Source organism: Somniosus microcephalus, chromosome 10, assembly GCF_052327205.1.
Source record: "Somniosus microcephalus isolate GS21.2 chromosome 10, FLI_Smic_1.0, whole genome shotgun sequence".
NCBI lineage: Eukaryota > Metazoa > Chordata > Chondrichthyes > Squaliformes > Somniosidae > Somniosus > Somniosus microcephalus.
In genome coordinates, this window is record NC_140996.1 from 107,695,090 (window position 1) to 107,717,111 (window position 22,022).

The 22,022-nt window shown below is 45.9% G+C and overlaps 1 protein-coding gene across 1 annotated transcript in view; it reads left to right on the top strand.

The window, feature by feature from the left end:
* The first annotated feature begins 19,478 nt into the window (after window positions 1-19,478).
* LOC147111619 (matrix metalloproteinase-20-like) overlaps window positions 19,479-22,022 on the top strand; it is a 52,770-nt gene continuing 50,226 nt past the window's right edge. Inside the window, exons 1-3 of the mRNA XM_085998695.1 lie at window positions 19,479-19,609; window positions 19,748-19,986; window positions 20,073-20,221. Of these exons, the coding sequence (XP_085854821.1) occupies window positions 19,496-19,609; window positions 19,748-19,986; window positions 20,073-20,221 (502 nt within the window). The 5' untranslated portion in view covers window positions 19,479-19,495. The remainder of the gene's footprint in view (window positions 19,610-19,747; window positions 19,987-20,072; window positions 20,222-22,022) is intronic.

The following is a 22,022-nucleotide window of genomic DNA, read 5'->3' on the forward strand; positions in this document are numbered from 1 at the left end:
GAATATAATGTGGAGAAATGTGAAGTTATCCACTTTGGTAGGAGAAATAGAAAAGCAGAGTATTTTTTAAATGGTGAGAGATTGGGAAATGTTGGTGTTCAGAGGGACCTGGGTGTTCTTGTACACGAATCGCTGAAAGTTAATATGCAGGTACAGCAAACAATTAGGAAAGCAAATGGTATGTTGGCCATTATTATATGAGGACTTGAGTATAAGAGTAAAGGCATCTTACTGTAATTATATAGGGCCTTGGAGAGACCACACCTGGAGTATTGTGTACAGTTCTGGTCTCCTTACCTAAGGAAGCATATACTTGCCATAGAGGGAGTGCAACAAAGGTTCACCAGACTGATTCCTGGGGTGGGGGGGTTTGTCCTATGAGGAGAGATTGAGTAGACTAGGCCTATATTCTCTAGAGTTTAGAAGAATGAGAGGTGATCTCATTGAAACATACAAAATTCTTCCAGGGCTTGACAGGGTAGATGCAGGGAGGATGTTTCCCCTGGCTGGGGAGTCTAGAAGTAGGGGTCACTGTCTTAGAATAAGGTGTCAGCCATTTAGGACTGAGATGAGGAGGAATCTCTTCACTCAGAGGGTGGTGAATCTTTGGAATTTTCTACCCCAGAGGGCTGTGGAGCCTCAGTTGTTGAGTATATTCAAGACAGAGATCGATAGATTTTTGGATAGTTAGAGAATCAAGGGATGTGGGGATAGTACAGGAAAGTGGAGTTGAGGTTGAAGATCAGCCATGATCTTATTGAATGGCGAAGCAGTCTTAAGGTGCCGAATGGCTGACGCCTGCTCCTATTTCTTATGTTCTTATGTTCTTAATCATCGTGGTCTGCTGCATGCTCCACAACCTTGCCATCATGAGGGCACAGCCCTTGCCACCAGGCATACAGTGACCAGCTGATGATGAGGAGGAGGAGGAGGAAGAGGAGGAGGAGAAAGAGAAGGAGGTGAAGGAAGAGAAGGAGGAGGAAATGGAAGAGGAAGGGAGGAGGCAACCCAGACAGCCCCTTTCTACCTGGGTTGTCCGTAATTGACTCATCTAACTGTGGTACCAATGAACGCAACCCCAATTCCCCATTCAACAATGGCTTCAGGACAGAAAGCAGAGAGTAGGGGTAAAGGGTAGCTATTCACAGTGGCAGAAGGTGAGTAGTGGTGTTCCACAAGGATCAGTGCTGGGACCACTGCTGTTCACAATTTACATTAACGATTGAGACTTAGGAATCAAAAACGCAATTCTAAATTTGCGGATGACACCAAATTGGGGGGGATAGTCAATACTGAGGAGGACTGTAACAAGTTACAGGAGGACATTAATAAACTTGCAGAATGGGCATGTAGTTGGCAAATGAAGTTCAACACAGATAAATGTGAGGTATTGGGGGAAAAATTCAGTATCACCCCTTCTGGGGCGTCATTATCGGCCGTGTGCAAAGTTTAGCGCCTGGCGCAAACAACTGAATTTTTCCCCCATTACATTTTGGTAGGAAGAATAGGGCGGTCACTTATCACTTGGAGCGTGCGAGTCTAGGTGGGGTAGAGGACCAAGGTTCGATACAGGTTTAGCATAACTTCCCTACTTTTCAATTCTATCCCTCTATCTGCTTGGTTTGCTTTTTTATGGCCTTGCTAACCTGTGTTGCAACCTTTAGTAATTTGTGTATTTTACTCCTAGATCCCTTTGTTCCTCTACCCCTACCTCTAGAGGTACAGTTCTTGTCGCCATATTATAAAAAGGATATAGAGGCACTGGAGAGGGTGCAGAGAAGATTTACAAGGATGATACCAGAAATGCAAGGGTATATCTATCAGGAAAGGATGAACAGGCTGGATCTCTTTTGTCTTGAATAAAGAAGGCTGAGGGGTAACCTAATAAAGGTCTTTAAAATTATCAAAAATTTTGATAGAGTGGATACAGAGAGAATGTTTCCACTTGTGGAGAAGAGCATAACTAGAGGCCATCAATATAAGATAGTCACCAAGAAATCCAATAGGGAATTCAGAAGAAACTTCTTTACCCAAAGAGTGGTGAGAATGTGGAACTCGCTACCACAGGGAGTGGTTGAAGCGAATAGTATAGGTTCATTTAAGGGGAGTGTAGTGTATGTACCCGTTTACCTTTAAGGGAACTATTGAATGTAACCGTTCGCCTTTAAGAGCACTATTTTAGGTGTGGCACTATTTGTTGGCTCATGTATACTGTAATACCGATAGTGACCACACCAGTATATAAGGGCTGGGATATGTTAACGAGGGCAGGAATCACCTGAACCTCTGAATAGTAAAGACCTGTTTTGTTGTTAATCTTGGAGTCTGTGTATTATTTACAATACAACCCACAGACTTAACAATGGCGACGAGGACGATCGTACCCTGCGGCAACAGTACTTCCTAAGCTACTAAGGAGCGTCAAAGTGAGGCAACCGCCTTCGTCGTGCTGCTGGAAGAACACACGAGGCTGCAGCAACAGACAGGAAGCAGACTAGCAACGAAAGTTCATCAGCAACAGGCACAACTACCCTTTTACCACGGTGCGGAGTGCGTCGATCAACCAACAAAAGAAAGCAACCGGCGACCGCAACGACTGTGAGTAGGGGAAAGTGTGGAAAATATCCGGAGGATAAGGGCAGTGACCACCATGGTTGAGGGGGTGAAAAAGGCCGGACAGCGGCCAGGATCACAAGGCGCGGTGGCGATAAATAAATAAATAACTAAATAACCCGCGAAGAATCAGCCGCAGCCGGGGAGGAAAGGGCCGGACTGCGGGAGGTCGGGGAGAGGCGTTTGAATCCGCTGAGCGAGAGCCCGAGAGGGAGCGAGCAAGAGCCGCGCGAGCGGGTGAGCCAGAGCCCGAGAGGGAGCGAGCAAGAGCCGCTTCGAGCGGGAGGCGCTTCGCGAGCCAGCGATCGCACCAGCGATAAGGGCCGAGAGCCGCTTCGGGCGAGAGGCGCAGCGCGGGCCATCGATCGCATCCACTGATAAGGGCCGGGCCGCTTTGAAGTGAGGGGCGCAGCCGGGCCATCGATCGCAATCCCTGATAAGGGCCGCACTCGGGCTGGTAGGGCAGAGTTGGCAGACACTGAAGGCGCGAGAGCCGCGGTGAACAGCGCGGGCCATCGATCGCGGCGGAGATAAGGGCCACACTCGGGCTGAAAGACAGCGTCGGGGGTCGGGTGAAGACCGCCAAGCGCGGGAAAACCGCCATTGAAGTGGGCGGGGAGAGCGAGAAGCGCGGGAAAGCCGCCATTTTTCACGGGGAAACCGCTGGGGAAGAAGACAGAAGCGGGAAACCGCCATCTTAGAAAATTAATAAGAATTTTCAGAAATGCTGGTGTGTTCTCAAGAAGAGAGGAAAAATAAGAATAAGTAAAGCAATACTTGTGTTGTTCTCAAGAAGAGAAGAAGATGCCTAAGCGAGGAAATATTAATGATTTTAATGCTGAAATAGAAGACTGGGCCACGTATGTGGAACGCATAGAAATATATTGCGTAGCCAACGAAATTGAGGATGACGACAAGGCAATAACTTTGTTAAATTCGATGGGAGCAAAAACATACGGGCTCTTGAAACATCTAATAGCACCAGTTAAACCAATGGACCAGACCTTCGAAGAGATCGTAGCAGTGCTGAAGGATCACTTGAACCCCACACCGTTGATGCTGGCTGAACGATTTAAATTTTACGCAAGAACCCAGAGGAAAGATGAAAGCAATGCGGAATACTTAGTCGAACTGCGTAAGCTAGCGAAATACTGCCAGTTTGGAGGGAATTTGACAGAGGCGTTGCGGGACAAGTTCGTATGCGGCTTGGCCAAAGAAGGAACGCAGAAGCGACTTCTGGAAGAAAACGACCTCACACTGGACAGGGCTGTCCTCATAGCTTCATCGCACGAAGCCGCAGCGAAAGGAACGGCGGAAATGCAGCTAAAGGCGGCGGCACTCGGGGTGGACCAAATTACTGCAAGCACTTCCAAATGCTACCGTTGTGGAAAGACAACGCACGACCAGAATCAGTGCTGGTTTAAGAACCAAGAGTGCAGGAAATGTGGCAAACTGGGTCACATCGCGAGGGTATGCAGGTCTGGAAAGAAGACCAACAAGCAAAGGAAGCCACCACCACAAGAAAAGTACAACAAGGTACATCAGGTGGCTGAAAAGAGTTCAGACGAACAAAATTCGGACTCAGCCCCAAACAGCCAGGAGCTGGATAGTCTGAGAATCCACAATGTGGGTAAAGTAACTGATCTACAGACGATCTGGGTCACACTAAAAATAGCTGGAGTCCAAGTACGAATGGAGCTGGACACGGGATCAGCTGTATCAGTCATCAACCAAAAGGACTACCACCGGCTATTCTCTCACATACCCTTAAGAAATACCAAGTTCGTATTACAGACATACACGGGGCATAACGTATACCCCATGGGGAAAATAAGAGTCAAGGTGAGAGATAGGGGTAAAGTACACCCAAGAATGAATTTGTACGTACTACCTGAGGGAGGACCACCACTTCTAGGATGGGAGTGGATCAGGAAAATAGACATGGAATGGCACTACCTACAAGCAGTGACGAGTGAGGACTCGGTGCAGACAAGCAGCTCAGACTCCGAGCCGGAAGACGATAAGTCCAGCTTACGTATGAAAAACAAGGTTAACATGAACTCACGGACTAAGGTTGGAAAATCGATGGCATGCATAAAGACAGAGAATTCTGAGTCTGTTCAAGTTACAGACATATGCATTACGGAGGAACACCGGGCTCGAACTCAACGTTATTTCAAAGTACGACAACAATTAGAACAATTAAGTTACCGCCTCGTACAAGAGATGAAAACAATGAAAAAGTTCTATGACACCGAATGGGAGAGTCTGGAAAGACAACAGAACCTACTGGCTCAAGCAGAGAGCGACCATAGAGCCATCGTGACCAATTACCGATCACATCTCCCTTATGATGTTCAGGAGTTAGAATATTTGCATGATCTAGAGATACAGCAGAAGGGCAAACCACGCTACACTGAGGATTTTGTTCTGCAATTGGAGACGGAGCTAGTGCAGGCAAGGTTAAGAGAAGTTGAATCGCAGTGTGCTCTTAAGGAGATGCAGAAACAAATCTTGGACATGGAAAAGAGAAACGCTTCTTTACCTGATGTGAATAATGTGGACATGTTGCGAGAGGGGATTATTGAGGCGAAACTGAAAGAAGCTAAGCAAAGGATGTTGGAACTTGAAACACAGAACCAAATCAGCAGAAATCAGCTATGTCGAGCAGAGAAGGAGTGCTATGGTCTACATGAGAAGGTGCAATATCTCTCAGCCCAGAATAAGGGGCTACTCACTCAGTTAAATGAGAGTAAACGGGAAATGGCTGAGATAGACTGCAAGAATAAAGAAGAATTGATGGCAGTGAGACTTCGAGAGGCAGATAGCATAGCAGCCTTGGCTGAACTCCAACAGGAAATTGCAAAAAAACCAATTGCAGAGGAATCTTCAGGAAGCCAGGATTTTATTCCAGTCCTTCTCTACGACTCCTTACAAGCAGAGTGTGAGAAGTTGAAAGAACAGTATGGACAGGCCCAGGCTACAATTCTGGAGGGGATTAACTCGGCAACCCCCGAAAAGCTAGTTTCAGTAGAAGCATATGAACAACTAAAGGTTGAACATGAGCAAGAAGTCCAAAGGCTGCAGGAAATGTTTGATGAGCTCCAGGCCAAGGCTGCCTCATCGGTAAAGATTCCATCCATAGATGAAACATTAGTGGTGGAAGAGGAGAGGGGTTTGGAGCTCTCAAAAGTTATTGAAATAGCTGAGGTTGCAACACAGACTGAGAAGATGGCAGCAGAGCAACCCTTGGATACCAAAAGTACGCTGACTCACGTCAATGTAGAACAACAGACCGCTAAAACAGCTGCTCCGGTAGAGGGATTGAATAGTCCGATCAATCAATCTCCAAAGGAAGTTGAAGTATTAAAATCACAAATGAGGTAATTAGTAAACGACTTGCTGAAAGCCCAGAAAAAGCTGGATGAAGAGGTACACATGAAGAAGTCTCTTCAGGAAAGATGTCTGGATTTGGAACAAGAGCTGGCTAATGTCCAGCTGGGTATGGAGGAAATAGACGACCCTCTCGCTGGCCTAGCTCAGGACGACACCGAATATTACCATGACCTGGTGGACTACACCGAATATTACGATGTCCTGTCCTGCCCAGCTTGTAACTTCGACTCCCAAAGTGCAGAAATCATGGAGGAGCACCAAAAGTCTACGGAACATCGGGAGAAGGTGGCTCTACTACGGAAAAAGGAGGAAGAGAAGGAGGAACTGCGCATGCAGCTGGCAGCTGACAGTGGAGCCCAGAGAGTCTCCAAGAAGCAGAAAAGGAAAAGTCGAAACAGAAGATGACCCATCTGAACCATTATCACCTCTACCAGATCACACACGTGGTCCCTCCGAACGGAGCCAAATCAGTTCGGAAGTTCAAACTGTTAAATCCATGGAAGGACTATTGGATGAGTCACTCCAGCAAGGTGAACCGACTACACCGCAGAGACTGAATCTGTGGTCTGTTTTGACATGAAGTTATATATGTTATTATGTTAAGTTAAACATGAAGTTATATGACGTTGACTCCATCGAGAGTATATCTGTAAATTGTTATATGACGTTGACTCCATCGAGAGTATATCTGCAAACTGTTTATATAAAGTTGAAGATTGTATGTTTAACGGGATTCTGTAAGTAAAAAGCTAAAAAGGGAGGATTGTAGTGTATGTACCCGTTTACCTTTAAGGGAACTGTTGAATGTAACCGTTCGCCTTTAAGAGCACTATTTTAGGTGTGGCACTATTTGTTGGCTCATGTATACTGTAATACCGATAGTGACCACACCAGTATATAAGGGCTGGGATATGTTAACTAGGGCAGGAATCGCCTGAACCTCTGAATAGTAAAGACCTGTTTTGTTGTTAATCTTGGAGTCTGTGTATTATTTACAATACAACCCACAGACTTAACAGGGAGACTGGACATGCATATGAGGGAAAAGGGAATAGAGGGTTATGCTGATAGATTTAGATGAGGAAAGACGGGAGGAGGCTCGTGTGGAGCATAAATGCTGGCATGGACTGGTTGGGCCGAATGGCCTGTTTCTGTGCTGTATATCCTATGTAATCCTATGTAATAGAGCCACCCCTTACCTTCCCTCTGTTAATGACCATCACGGCGTCCTCTTGGCCACAATGCTGAAGTAAAAGCCACCACAAAAGAAACATTCCAATCAAACTTTCTACATCAATCCATCCAATATTACATAACAAAATCACAGAATCACAGAATCACACAGAATCACAGAAACCCCACAGTGCAGATAGAGGCCATTTCAGCCCATCGAGCCTGCACCGACACATATCCCACCCGATCCCCGTAACCCCTACACCAACACATATCCCACCCTATCCCCGTAACCCCACGTATTTAATCCCCCTAACACTAAGGGTCAATTTATCAGAGCCAATCAACCTAACCCGCACACCTTTGGACTGATCGCCCTTGTGCACTCCCTTAGAGTCTGTCTTCAGTGTGCCTTTGCCTGTCCTAGTGCTCCTACAAAGTGATACCACAGTGGCTGCAGTATGGCTGGTGGAAGGTTGCTGACTTTCGGTGGGGGACACTGCAGATGGCCTTGCAGGACAACCTCGAGCAACTCTGGGCCTAGAATGCCTGGCTTTAAACTGCACCATCTCGGCTTGGGCAGCAGCAGCCTGGGTTGGCTGACAGGCAACAACAAGGGCACTGGCGGAGTGGCAGTGGTGAGAGGACGAATGCTGTCATCCTGAGAGAGGACAGCAGGTTCGTGCTCCACAGAACCACTGACACTCCTCCTGTGGAAAGAGAACCTCTCTCCTCGAGTTGATCTCCTGCACCAAGGCCTCCAGTGCTGCATCAGAGAACCTTAGAGCACACTTTCTCCCCTGTTGTGACATCATTGTTTTTTTTTAGCTTTTCTGCCTCTCTTCCCCAGCCAGTTGAATGAGTTGCTGCAGGCAGAATGCAGGTACAGACTGCCTTTAAGAAGTGCAGGCTAGCTTTAATTGGTGCAAGCCTGGCAAAAACTTGGGCCCCCTGCTGAACCTCTTCAACCACTTAGCAGCGCGTTCAGCACTGGGCTGAATGGCACAATCATATTTTCAGCAGACAGCATGAAGTTAGCGTGTTGCCTGCATTACTTTGAACGGGCACCCAATGATCGTGCATTGCGGTCCGCGCCCATTTTCGGGGTCAAATGAATTTTTAGCTCAAGATCGTAGAAGTGCTCCTATCAGTTTGGGAGTTTTGTTACTGTTTCTGACTTGCCTGTTGTCTTTGCCCTGACCAGCCTAGGGGTCATCTTCTCAGAGTGACAGGGTACTGCTCTGAAATACGTGCTGAGAGGGGCTCCTGTTGCACCACTGCAAGAACATGCATCCACCCTTATTATTTAATGACCACATTCCTGGGATTTGGAATGCTGTCATGGCGGCAACAGAGCAGTAGGTGGAAGATCTGCCGTGTCGCACTTCTGCCAGAATTTCTAGGCTCTTATGTTCAAATGGACATCAACGCATTGGAGAAGATTCAGATTTTTGTGTTTCTGGGACTTAAAAAAGCAGTTATGAGCAAAGACTCACAGAACTGTTATTGTATACACTTGATGAAAGGTTGAAAAGTATAATGATCCATGTCTGTAAAATACTGAAAAATAAAAATAATACAGATGCAATTGGGTTGCATAACCTAAACTATGATTGCAGAACTAGAAGACACAAGCAAAAATTAGAAAGCCTCAAACCTCAAGTGAGACTTGAGGGTAATTTATGATGGCAATTTTCAACTTCGTCACCTGGGCAGTAACCTGGCGGAGCGGATAGCCTGCCTTTTATAGAATCTGTCCAATTTTCATACCAGTGGTCACCACCCAGGCGGTGAAGTTAATAATTAGCTCCTAGATTTTCCACGGAGTTGTATAGTTGTGAAATACACCCCCATCAAAAGCAGTTCATGCTATGTCAATTAGCTCCTTTAAAAGGGAGCTGAGTGTTCTCTAGTTATGTATGGGACTGAAAGTTTTCAGGGTCAGTATAGATAACTACACTGTAGAACACAGGGTCCAGTCCTGCTGGGACCATGGAAACATTGGGGGTGAATTTCCTTGATGTTTCCAGCAGGCTTATTGTGCTGGAATGGCGTAAATTTAATTTCAAATGAGGAAACTTGGGTGGAAGCAATTTCCTCCACTTGTGCACCTTTAAATCTCTTCCCCCCCCAAGTTTCGATCTTTTTGGCTTCACCTAGGTCATGTTTGACTAATCTAGTTGAATCTTTTGAGGAGGTCTCAAGCATGGTGGATGGGGGAGTGTCTATGGATGTTGTCTATATGGACTTTCAGAAGGCATTTGATAAGGTTACGCATAAGAGATTATTAGGAAAAATAAAAGAGCACGGAATTGGAGGTAACCTTGTGACATGGGTTGGTAATTGATTGGGAGCTAGAGGTCAGAGAGTAGGAATATAGGGATCATTCTCTGATTGGTGGGATGTGACCAGTGGTGTTTTCAAATGATCTGTACTGGGGCCTCAGCTTTTCATCATATATGTTAATAAGTTGGATGAAGGAATAGAGAGTTGTCTATGCAAGTTTGCAGATGACACTATGGGGCCGATTTTCCTGGAGCCGTCAGGCGGGCTTTCAGGCGTGTGGGGGGGGGGGGAACAATCGCAAAAATAGGGGGTCGTGACCACCCCCGCCTGATTCCCCGCCCCGTCCGATTTTCACCCAGACGTTTCTGTCCGACCCGAATCAGTCCCGCCCGCAGCAGGCGGGAGTGGTCTTCAGTCACCATAATCACCAATAATTGGCATCTATGATGCCATTTTAAGGGGCCCTTGCTATTTTCAGCCTTTTCCCACATTAAACACGCCTGGTGGGAACCCCGCTGATGAAGCCTGGCGTGAACAATATCGGATTGCTGACTATCAGCTGCAGGTCAATCAGGAAAGAAGAGATTTAATCAGACATCATTTGTAGGTTGCAGGACCTTGTTGTTTCAGGCTTGGGGCAACTTGCTCCAGGCTTAGGCACAGCTGTGGAAGGTTGGAGCCTCACACACTTCTCCAGTGTGAGCTCCTGGGAAGTCCCTCTCGCCACCCTCACTCAGCGCTTCCTCAACTGAGGCACCTACCAGAAGCATGGGAGGCCTTTTTTTCCTTCCCCTCTTGGCATTAGAGGACCTCCAGCCCCATTTGCGAAATGACACACGCCACAACTGCAGAAGTTGCCATCAGAAATTTTATTTACAATAACCAGCTGATGGCATTTTTCAAATAAACACAACGGGACAGATTTTCGGGGAGCCATCAGGTGGGGTTTCAGGCGTGTGGGGGGGGTAAAATCCCAAATTCGGGGGTCCCGACACCATCCCGCCCAAAACCCCACCCCACGTAGGTTTCAGGGGCGGCGGGTACCCGCCCCGCACTGGGACCCGCTGAAACCAGGTGGGAAGGGATTAGTGCCAATTAACTGCCTGTTAACAGGTAGTTAACAGGCAGGTCTAGAAATTCGGTGGCGCCCCAAGTGGGGCGCCAAGCTCGCCTGGGCGCCGGAATTACCGCTGCGATCGGAGCCATTGCGCCTGCCGGAAATTTAGTTTGAGCGCCCCAAGAGGGATGCGGGACGTTGCTCGAGGCGCCCTGCGTCCCTCTTGGGGCGCTGAAACTGAATATCACAGCGCAACGTGCCGCTGCGCCACACGCTGCGGCATGGCGTGCTGCAGTACTGCAGGCCTTCCTCCCCTTCTTAAGGGGGAGGGGCCTGCACCAGCGCGATGACCGATCGCGAGTGCCGGCAAAAGAGCCCGGCACCGAGGAGAAGTGCCGGGCTCTCAGGACACAGCCGGCACTGCCTGGGGGGCGGGGGGGGGACCAGGAGGCCGGGGACGGAGGTGCTGGCAGGCGGCCACTGAAAAAAATGGCCGACCCGCACCTCCACCTTAATTTGTGCCACTACCGCCACAGGTAGGCCCCGTGAACCGGGCGCGATTTGCGACCGGCGTTACAGAGGCGGGCGTGACCAAATATCGCGATCGGGGCGGTAGCGGGGTGCTGCGCACACCGATGCCATCTTCGGTGGCGGCGCAGCGCTACAGGCTAACGCCGCCAATAGCGCCCCGCTAAATATCGCGGGAGGTGTGGCCAGTGGCGCTAAAGCCACTGAGTGCCCTCTTTAGGTGGCGAAGTCCACCGAATTTCTAGGCCGCTGTTTTTAGCCTAATCCCTATTTTGAGGGGTTTCGTGTGGGTTTCCCGACGGCTCCAAACCATGCCAGGTTGGAGCGGCGGGCCGTCGGGTTGAAGGAGTTGGAGGGGTCGCGATGTCGGCGCTCAGGTGAGTGATGGGTGCATGAGTGTAAAGGTAAGTGTGTTTGGTGTGTCTAAAGTGTGTAAAGAACTGGCGGGCTCAACAAGGTCAATCAAGGGAAGATCGAGTGGATTGGACGGACGTCAAAGTAGGCGGGTCAAAAACCCGAAAGGGGAAGTCCCGCCTTCTTCCCGACAGGTTCGGTAAAATCTACGCCAACATTTCACCCAAGTGACTACCCTTGTGACTATTAGTGCATTATTTTCCTCTTATGTGTGCTCCTACATAGTGGTTCCCCTGTGGCTTCAGCAGATGTGGAAGCCCCTTGCTCACTTTCCTGCTGCTCCTGTCTCGACACCTTTGGCGGGCGTCCTCTGGGATGGCGAGCCTGTGAGGGCTCGCCAGCAGTCTGCTGCTCCTGTGGCTGTGCAGGGGTTGAGACCTCTATCTCCGTTGGGTGTGGACTCCAGCGGGGCTCTGACCGAGGGCTCTGCAGCGGCATGGAAGTGTGAGCGCTTGGAGAGGAGCCCCTACTTCCTTGAGGTCTGCCACCAACCTCCCTCTCATGGGTCAGGTCCCCCTCAGTGCCTGCAAGTGGCTTGAGAGCAGCTTGCTGCATATCAGGGGGGCCATGGGGACCCGTTTCTACAATGGCAGTCCTACTCAGAGGGCCTGCCATGAAGGCCTGGTTTCTCTGCTCAATAGCTGACCATCGCTCCTCCAGAGATGTCAGTCTATTCCGAACACTCACCATGTTTTCAATACTCTGGCGACTTAGCTCCTCCATGGTCCTGTTGGATTTGGGTGGGAGGCAGACTGCACCTTCTCCGTTTTTCCCGGATTCATCATCTGACAGGTAGTACACTTTTCACTAATTTGTTTTGCAATTGCCGAAATACCCGGTGCGTACCATGTCTGTGCGATATAGTCTGCCATCCCCCCTTTGCCCGCATGTGTGAAAGTATGAACACAGCGCGCAATCCATGGGAGCAAAGATCTGGGTGCCACCACGCGGCCGTCATGGTGAACCCACACTCCCTTAGGTGTTTTATCACATTGATCTTGTGCCCAGGCTAACACCTCCTCAGTACTGGCCTGTGACTGAAAGGCCAATACATCATCCAATGTGGGCGGCAAATCAACGGGTTTTGTGTTTTTAAGAACATAGGCTGACACCTGGGAACCTGTATTTGACAAAGCAGCACCTTTTGCAGCCCTGTCAGCCCTGTCATTGTCCAATGCAATTTGATCCTGATTGCCTGTGTGTGCTTGACATTTAATAATAGCAATTTTACGTGGACACTGGACAGCATGTAAAAGAATGTCAACTTGTTCTGCATTTTTGATCGTTGAGCCTGTGGAGGTCAAGTAACCCCTAAATTTCCAGATCTGTCCATAATCATGGGCAACTCCAAAGGCATACCTTGAATCTGTATAAATATTAACAGTTTTGTCTGTGGCCAAGATACATGCTCTTGTGAGCGCGAATAGTTCTGCTTCTTGTGCTGAAAAGGAGTTTGGTAATGACATTGCCTCTACAGTTGAATTGTCCGTCGTGATGGCGTAGCCAGTGCGGGAAGTACCTTTGTCATCTCGGAGGGCTGAGCCGTCAACAAAATATATTAAATCTGGATTTTCTAGCTGTGTTTCACTTAAGTCCACTCGGGGTTTGGTGACCAGCTGGGTTACCATCTCACAGCAGTGGGGTGTGCCATCCTCAATGGTCGGGAGGAGCGCAGCTGGATTTAGGGTTGCGCATCGCTTTATGGTCAAGTTTGAATTGGACAGTAATTCTACCTCGTACTTAATGGTACGTGCTGATGTTAGGTGTTGAGTGGCGTATTTGGTTAACAGCACCTCGACAGAGTGTGGGACATGTAGTACTGTATGATGATTTAGAGTCACAGTTTGTGCTTATTGTACAGCATAGTAAGCGGTGGCGAGTGCGGGCAGGCATCCCGGCAGACCGGCTTCTTGTTGGTATTATAATGCCCTGGTCAAGTAAGGACTTGATTGCTGGTTCAATGCCTTGTTCTGCTGCTTGGGAGAGAGGATATTGTGCCTTTCTTGGGAGTGGGACTGCAGGATTGAGGGTAACCTTGTAGGGTTGTGCAGTTAACATCTTTCCGACCTCATTGGGGTGGCTAGACCATACTTGTTTGGGGATTTGACTCAAAAGTTTCTCTACTTCTGGTAGGAGCAGGAAGTTATGGATGTCCAACACCCTTGCCTCAAATTTGCCTTTGAACAGCAGGCTTGTCTGCAATTCCACCCCGTATCCCTGCTTTTCTTCATACTAGACCAAGGTACCCTGAGGCACTTGCCACTCTTTTTCTATTCCTAGTCCTCCCATTCTTTTAACCATTGGTCCCAAGTCCCTTGGTGCATGTTCTTGTGCCACCGATAGGGTGCAATGTGGTTTACTGTCTTTTTCTTTAAACAGGTCCCATGCTTCCATGGGTAAAAGAACAGCGGCGGCTATGCCTTCGGGACCAATTAAAATTTTCCAAATTTTCAGCAAATATCTGTGTTGTAGAACGGGCTTATAATATCTTTTGTGGTATTTGTCCATTCCAGCCTCATCATAAAAGGCTGTGCAGTGGAGCCAATGGCCCAAATGTAATTCTTTCTAGTATTCGGACACCGATCTAAGGACAAATTGGAGGGAGCCTATAATAGTTGGCAATGTTTTTTTAAGACCATCTTCACAAATCTGCCATGCGTATAGGACCGGGGACAATTTGATCTGTAGTGGGTACATACCACATCTGTCTGCGGGAACATGGACTTCAAGTCCTTTTTCAGAGCAAACAATCATTGCCTTCATTTTGCATAATAAGTCTCTTCCTAATAAATTCACTGGTACTTCTTGAGACAGTAAAAAAGTATGTTGATTCTTGTAATTATCTACTTGCACATTGAGGGGTTCTGACCAAGTCATGGTCTGAGTAACTCCTGACAATCCTACGCAACTGGCACTATTGGCTGGACACGGAATTCCTTCTGCGTATTGTTTTGTCAACATTGAATTGGTGGCTCCCGTATCTACCAGAAAAGGAATTTCTTTTCCCTCCATATTTATTATTAAGGTGGGCTCTTTTGTCATATTGGTTGAAACTGTAGGCAATCGTACTAGGGGTAATTGCTTTTGGGCAATCTGCGGGTCAGGTCCCAGGCATCATGTTGAATAGGGTAAATTTAAACTTTGTCCTCTTTGATTCTGGGTAGCATTTTGTGCTCCCCACTGGTTGTGGACTAAAAAATTCGCTTGAGGGCGGGTGTGAGCCTGCGCTTGGGTAGAACCGTTTCCCTGGGTAAATTCATTACCTTGTCCCCCATTTTGTTGTAATTGCCAGTTTTGACTTTCTTTCTAACACTTCTCCCTGGGTCCCTTTCTAAGAGACACCCCTCGAGACATGTTATTCGATCTAGATTAAATGTACCATCCGGTGGGAATGGCCTTTTCTCCTTTTTGGTCCATTTTACCCATTTGGGTAAGTCATCTATTGATGTCTGACCAGAATTCTAGAGCATGTAACAGGCAGGTGTGCCTTTTTCAGGTATTTTACTTGCTCTGGCTCCCATTTTTATTGGTTGCGATCCCCTGATCACTTTTTACTCTTTACCAACTTAAGTGTTTCTAAGACCCAACCTCCCCTGTTGAATCCCCTGTTATGCTTTACCAAGAGCTCACAGACAATAGTAGCACAATAATACAAAGCTAAAAAATATTACAGAGATGGCAAAAATTGCAAAAACCCAGAGGAGTATACAGATCAAAATTCTTATACTCTAACTAAACAAATAGTACAGGGCAGCACGGTGGCATAGTGGTTAGCACTGTTGCCTCACAGCGCCAGGGACCCGGGTTCGAATCCGGCCTTGGGTGACTGTCTGTGTGGAGTTTGCACATTCTCCCCGTGTTTGCGTGGGTTTCCTCCGGGTGCTCCGGTTTCCTCCCACAGTCCAAAGATGTGCGGGTTAGGTTGATTGGCTATGATAAAAATTGACCCTTAGTGTTAGGGGGATTAAATACGTGGGGTTACGGGGATAGGGTGGGATATGTGTTGGTGCAGGCTCGATGGGCCGAAATGGCCTCTATCTGCACTGTGGGGTTTCTGTGATTCTGTGATTCTGTGAAATAGCCAATTCTCAGTCTGCATTGTACGCCACTACAGACCAAGTCCTTAACAGTAAAACTTATTACTTTAAAATCCTGTCTTGCAAGGATAAGTCCTATCTTTCAAGGATGAGCGTCCCTTTTTTATACTTTTCCTCTATTTCAAGGATATCTCTCCCTTTCTTTCAAAGGTAATTGTTTCTTTCCTTCAAGAAACAGGGACCTCTACAGACGTCTCTTCTTACCTTCCTTTCAACAATCTGCCCGGCCTGTTTTCAGGGTTCCGATTTTCAAAATCTGTCTCCTTTTTCTGTCAAGCTGAAAGAGGAAGTGATAACAAAAATTTTCAACTCAACCCTGAAATGAGTCTTAACTGATCGCAGTACTCCCGCCGAGACAAACAGACTACACTACTGTACTTGTCCAAGGAGGAACCCCTTTGGTGACTAAGCACCACTGATAACTGGCCAGTTAGGGTCCGTTCTTAGAGAGTCATCGTGTTTTTGTCCATTTACTCACCAGTAGGTAGTAAGCGATCTCGGTGGAACCTCCAAGTTTTACTGTCGAAATCTCGACTCCAAGTAAGACTCTTAAACACAAGCAGTACCGTCAGATTGTTAGTTTAATTTTTACTTGCACAAAGAGAGAGCTGCCTGGACAAAGGCTAGGCCAACATCTCTAAAGGACATCAGCGAATGCAGCATATTTATACATTCAAACAAGCAAGCGTTCCATAAATCACGTGTAATACTATTGTATCATTTTAGTTTGCACAAGGACAATCAAAAGGTCAGCAGGACAGAAGTATCTCCAGACAAGGTTAGTTAATCATATATTCTGTCAGGAGGTTCTGTCTGAATCTTGTTACCAAGATGATTAGCTTACTCAATAGTTTTGCTTCTTTGTCTAGCGACAATCATTAATAGTTTATCTATTCTGTAGCCTTATGCCTCCCTTGTGCTAGTGAGTCAATTATAGCTGTTATCACATCCTCAATGTGGGTGGGTATTATGAAAGATCTCTTGGTCCTGGACACGTTGTGACATATTTACTTTTTCTTGCTTTAGCTACAACCTAAGCCAGTTTGTCCTTTTACTTGGCCATTCTATTCTACCCAGCATGCTAAGTATAATGTCAATTTCCACACTGTGGACCTTAAATGCACCACGAATGATGACATCATACTGTGTGACTTTCTGACTGGAAATAGTCAATTAGCAAGGGTTCCCACATGCTGGAAATGATTTGGCCAATTGAGGGAAAATTGCATCAATCTGGCAGACCCATTTACATTCGGGGAACCCGACAATTCCCCACACCTGCAGGAAAATCGGCCCCTAAGTTAGGAGTCGCAGTAAGTTGTGTCGAAAGCAGCAGGAAGTTACAAAGGGATATAGACAGACTAAGTGAGTGGGCAAAGTGGCGATGGAGTTCAGTGTGGGGAAGTGTAAGGTCATCCATTTTGGAACTGAGAGACTAAAAGGAAAGGAAAGGACTTGCATTTATATTGCGCATTTCTCAAACTCAGGATGTCCCAAAGGGCTTTACAGCCAATGAAGTGCTTTTCAAATTTAGTCACTGTAGTAATATAAAGTAACAGAGCAGCCAATTTTGCATGCAGCAAGGTCCCAGAAACAGCAATAATATAAATGACCAAATAAACTGAGTTTAAGGGGAGAAATTCGGTATTGCCCTGTTTGGGGCACTAAAACTTTGAAATTGAAAAATAGCGGCAGGCGCTAATCATTCTCGCCTCCTGCAAAATTTAGTTTTAGCGCTCCAAGAGGGAAGTCGTGCGCTAAATCAAGCTAACCACTTCTCTTAGGGTGCTAAAGTCCGAGAGTGGGGCATAGCAGCAGAGCGCTGAACAATTTCGAGCGCATTGTAAACGGCACTCCTGTTCCTATCTTCCTATGTCCCTATGTTCCACCTGGAGTTACATTTCCTTTCCTTCCGGTGGTTTAAGAGTTTTTGGCACAATCACTTGTTCCACTGAATGGCTGAAACTTGACACGTTCCATGTCCCATGCCATCACTGTCTCTCACTGTTTCTTGTTCCTCCACCAAGGCAGTGCATCTACTCAGATATTCTTTGGACACACGCAATGGAGTACCTTAAAATCAAATACCCCAACTTTCCAACAAATGCTGTTCATAGGTTGCAGTATCCTACACATACTAGTTTGAAACCAGAACATGTTTGAATGTACACTAAGTTACACTCTTCCTCAGCTCTACCGAAACATATGAGAAAATAAAATATTTATTAAACAGATATTTTATTAAAGTTAATTTCCAAGTTTTGTCATTCAGTGATGGTTCAATAGCATCTCAGGAGGCCACAGACAACATCTCTGTGAGTTGTGATAGGTGATGATGCAATTCCACTACTTCATTTGACCCATACAAGATAGAGCCTTGAATATAGGATGTTGAGTGATAGTGGGGGCTAAACTAGGCCATGTAGCAAGCACCTGGTTTCCTAAGGGCACAAAATAGCAGGCAGAAAGTGTGTGTACATGCCCAACCGGAAGTGTGCCACATGCCATGTTGGATAAGGACAAACAGGTGGCATCCTTTACCAATGCGATCACCCTGCCTATCCCCCCACCAGCCCGGTGCTGACCCCATCCCTCTGATCACTCCCCCCCGATGCTCACTCTGAGGTCAGGATCCTCACCCTCAGTCCTCCGATCGCTCCTCTGAGGCTCCCGATCCAAAGTTGAAGTCCCCGATCCTGACTTGCCTCCACCCCCCCACCCGATACCGAGAACCTTAACTTGGAGCATTTGCTTCCCCCTGCAAGGCTGTTTTTATTCTGATGAGGTCCGAGGCCTACTATCTGGGGCGCCTCGGACCTTACCATTTGCGTGCGGGGAAATACTGCTGAGTGGGGGGGTGCCCAAAAGTGGTTGGCCCCAAATTTCACCCCAGTCTGTTGCTTCTTTGGTATAAGTTAAATAATTAATAAGCAAAAAGTTTACTTCCCAGTTATCTATTAGTGAATAAAGCTTACAATTCATTTTACAAATTTTTCACCACCAACTATCTTTCCTTCCGAGAAAATGTTGATCCATTGATGGGGTACAGTACCTTGCCCAACCATTATTATTCATGTGCAAACCTTTGCAGTGCACATTGGTAAACTATTCTTCACTGGGGGAGCATCACAGTTAAACCTGATTCTGTCTTTATCCAATGTCCAAAAATGCACATTTCCAATATGGAGCAGGATGAATGCTGACTGACCTTTCCCTCTCTAACCCTGAGCTGTTGAGGCCTTTGTAGTCTCTGCACCATTACTAACTAACTGAGCAAAGAGTGGGGATCAAACCTGGGACCTACCTAGGCTGTATTGTTCAGATGCATAATGAGCCATGAGGAAAGACCCTTAGCACGTCTTTTATTCATTAAAAAAAATCATATGCGGCTTCTTCTATTGCCATTTTGTTTTTACTGGCTGACAAACAAGAACAATAATTGCATAAAATTCTGGTAATTGTACTCCATCTATTTATTTTAGAGTGCATGTACTGAGCTGTAATTTGTTCCTCCACATTAGAATGAGTGGCAGTATAACAGCCGCACCTGGGCGCACTGCTGCTTAAATGGTCCCAGTACTGTCGCTGCATCACCAGTATATTGGCAATAATAGTGAACTTGGCTTTATAATAGCTGTCTAATTGCACGCAAACAAGGCAGAGTATTTGTAATTATCATACATGTAGGATTATCTGCCAGAGGGAACATGCCTGCATTCAAGAGTAAATGCATGGCAGCCTGGGCAAGTACTTTTTAATGAGTTATATGTCCATTTATTCTTACATCATTTCCCTCCCAATTAAAATGTAACCCATTGGTGTAAACTTTCTTTAGCAAGAAATGAATCATCAAGGTACTTAAACAATTAACTGCAGGAAGATTTCCAGACCCAGCAAGAAATAATTTAGTTCATAGGGATCAGCTGTGAAGATGAATTGCCTTTGTTTTTCATTTTCTTTTCTTATTGTGAATATTGCTTTTTCTTTGCCTGTCTCTCATTGTGAAGCTAAGGAATTAATTCAAAGTAACTTGTACTATGCACAGGTTTGAAATATTTAACAATCATTTTCAACAGTGTTGAGAGATTGATAAGTTTGATATTGTGATGATTTTGCCTTTTATAACACTTACAGAATGGGTTTATGAAATAGATTTGATCTGATCTTTTATTCTTTCAAACAGAAATATATTAAACAGTTCTATACCTTAGGAGATGGCTCTGAAGGTCTTATGGACAGTAAGGACTCCCTATCAGGAAAGATTGAGGAGGTGCAACAATTCTTTGGACTGCAGGTAACAGGGAAACTGGACCCTGAAACTATGGAAATAATGAAAATGCCTCGATGTGGATTTCCTGATCTTGCTCAATATAGACTCTATCCAGGAAAACCTCGATGGAAGAAAACAATTGTCACATACAGGTGAAGAATTCAAGCAATGTATTTGTTACTATTTTAGTTTAAAAACTTATGTACAATGACATAAACCATATTTTTCCTTCCTAAAGAGTAATGAACTATATACCTCAACTAAGCTATTTTGAGACAGAAGATGCCATATGGAGAGCTGTGAATTTTTGGCAAAAAGCCATCCCGCTGAATTTGGTCAGAGTCCATAATATTGAAGCTGATATCATGATTTCATTTAAAGGACGTGGTATGTTTTTTTGAATTGTGTTGCTCATTAACAAGGCAATAACTTATCTAATATGTTTCTATTTTATTCATTTTCTTTAACTTCACTTCACAGTAACAGACTGTTTAGTAGACTATATATGCTTTATGGTCTAAATCTATCTGAAATTCAGATTGTGATCATTTAATAGTAATTGTTAATAATATAGCAATTGACAGTGTATACCCATATTCAGTGTTTGTCACACTCACTTGAGTTGAATTTGAGTTAATTTGTGTCTTTAGAGAGAACTGGCAGCATTTACGTAAACAATGCTATTGGAGAGGGCAACTATGGACTCATTGGTGACTCACATTACATGATTGGAGCAATTGCCTCAAGCATAGTGCAGTATTTTCAAGGATCATTGTGATGATCTTGCTGAAAGAAATGGTAATCTGGGGGGGGGGGAAATTGTTGGCTACCGCAGAGAGATTGGCAGTAATTAACTGACAATGGCAGTTTCTTAAAGAGGCATCACCATTCCTGAATAGTTCTGCTGCCTTTGGGCTACTGTTTGATGCTTTCACAGCACTTTTTCCAATTGCAATGACAACATTCACTTTGAATGTTGCTGTGTTGCTTGTGATATAACTGACAAAAATAATTTGCAGCTTTTTTAACCTATTTCCCTTCCTCAAATGGTCATCTCTAAGGACGTTTAAGCACCCTCATGAGTAATGATGACACCCTTTGAGGGGATGAGTGCAACCTTTGGCTTCTAGCATGTTAATAGTTGATCGACTTGAATGGCCCTAGTACTGTCAGAGGCTAGAAATGATCTTTTGAAAATCACAGGCACAAAGTCACATCATGCAAATCGAGTTTCTGCAATCTTTTACACTGGTTTAAAAAACATTGCACTGGAAGCCAGCTCTGCCAAAAAATGGGCCAAGCCCCCAGCCCCATAACGAGTTTCCACCCCTTGTGCCTGTTTGCGGCCCTTCGAGGAGTTTCTTTAAATTAAGCTGTTCTTTTTAGGTGCAAAGGCACTAATAGGTAGCTTTAAAAAAAAATTAAATTTTTTAAGAAATTGACTAGTGTACACCAATGAAACTAGTAAATGGTTCTGTATAGTTTTAAAGTTATTTTCAGTTATTTAAAATCAGGGTACACACAGGTGGTAGACTAAACACTTAATTCTTATTTTTTGTGATAAACCCAATTTCAGCTGTATTAATAAAAATGAACTAGGCTACCACTCTTTAAACACATCAAGGGATTTTTTTTAATTTATTCGTTCCTAGGATGTGGGCGTTGCCGGCAAGGACCGCATTTATTGCCCATCCTTAATTGTCTTGAGAAGTTGGTGGTGAGCTGCCTTCTTGAACTGCTACAATCCGTGTGGTGAAAGTACTCCCACAGTGCTGTTAGTGAGGGACTTCCAGGATTTTGACCCAGCGACGATGAAGGAGCAGTGATATATTTCCAATTCAGGATAGTGTGTGACTTAGAGGGGAAATTGCAGGTGATGGTGTTCCCATGCGCCTGCTGCCCTTGTCCTTCCAGGTGGTAGAGATTGCGAGTTTGGGAGGTGCTGCCGAAGAAGCCTTGGCAAGTTGCTGCAGTGCATCGTGTAGATGATGCACACTACAGCCACGGTGCGCTGATAATGGAGAGAGTGAATGTTTAAGGTGATGGATGGGGTGCCAATCAAGTGGGCTGCTTTGTCCTGGATGGTGTCGAACTTCTTGAGTGTTGCTGGAGCTGCACTCATCCAGGCAAGTGGAGAGTATTCCATTACACTCCTGACTTGTGCCTTGTAGATGATGGAGTCAGGAGG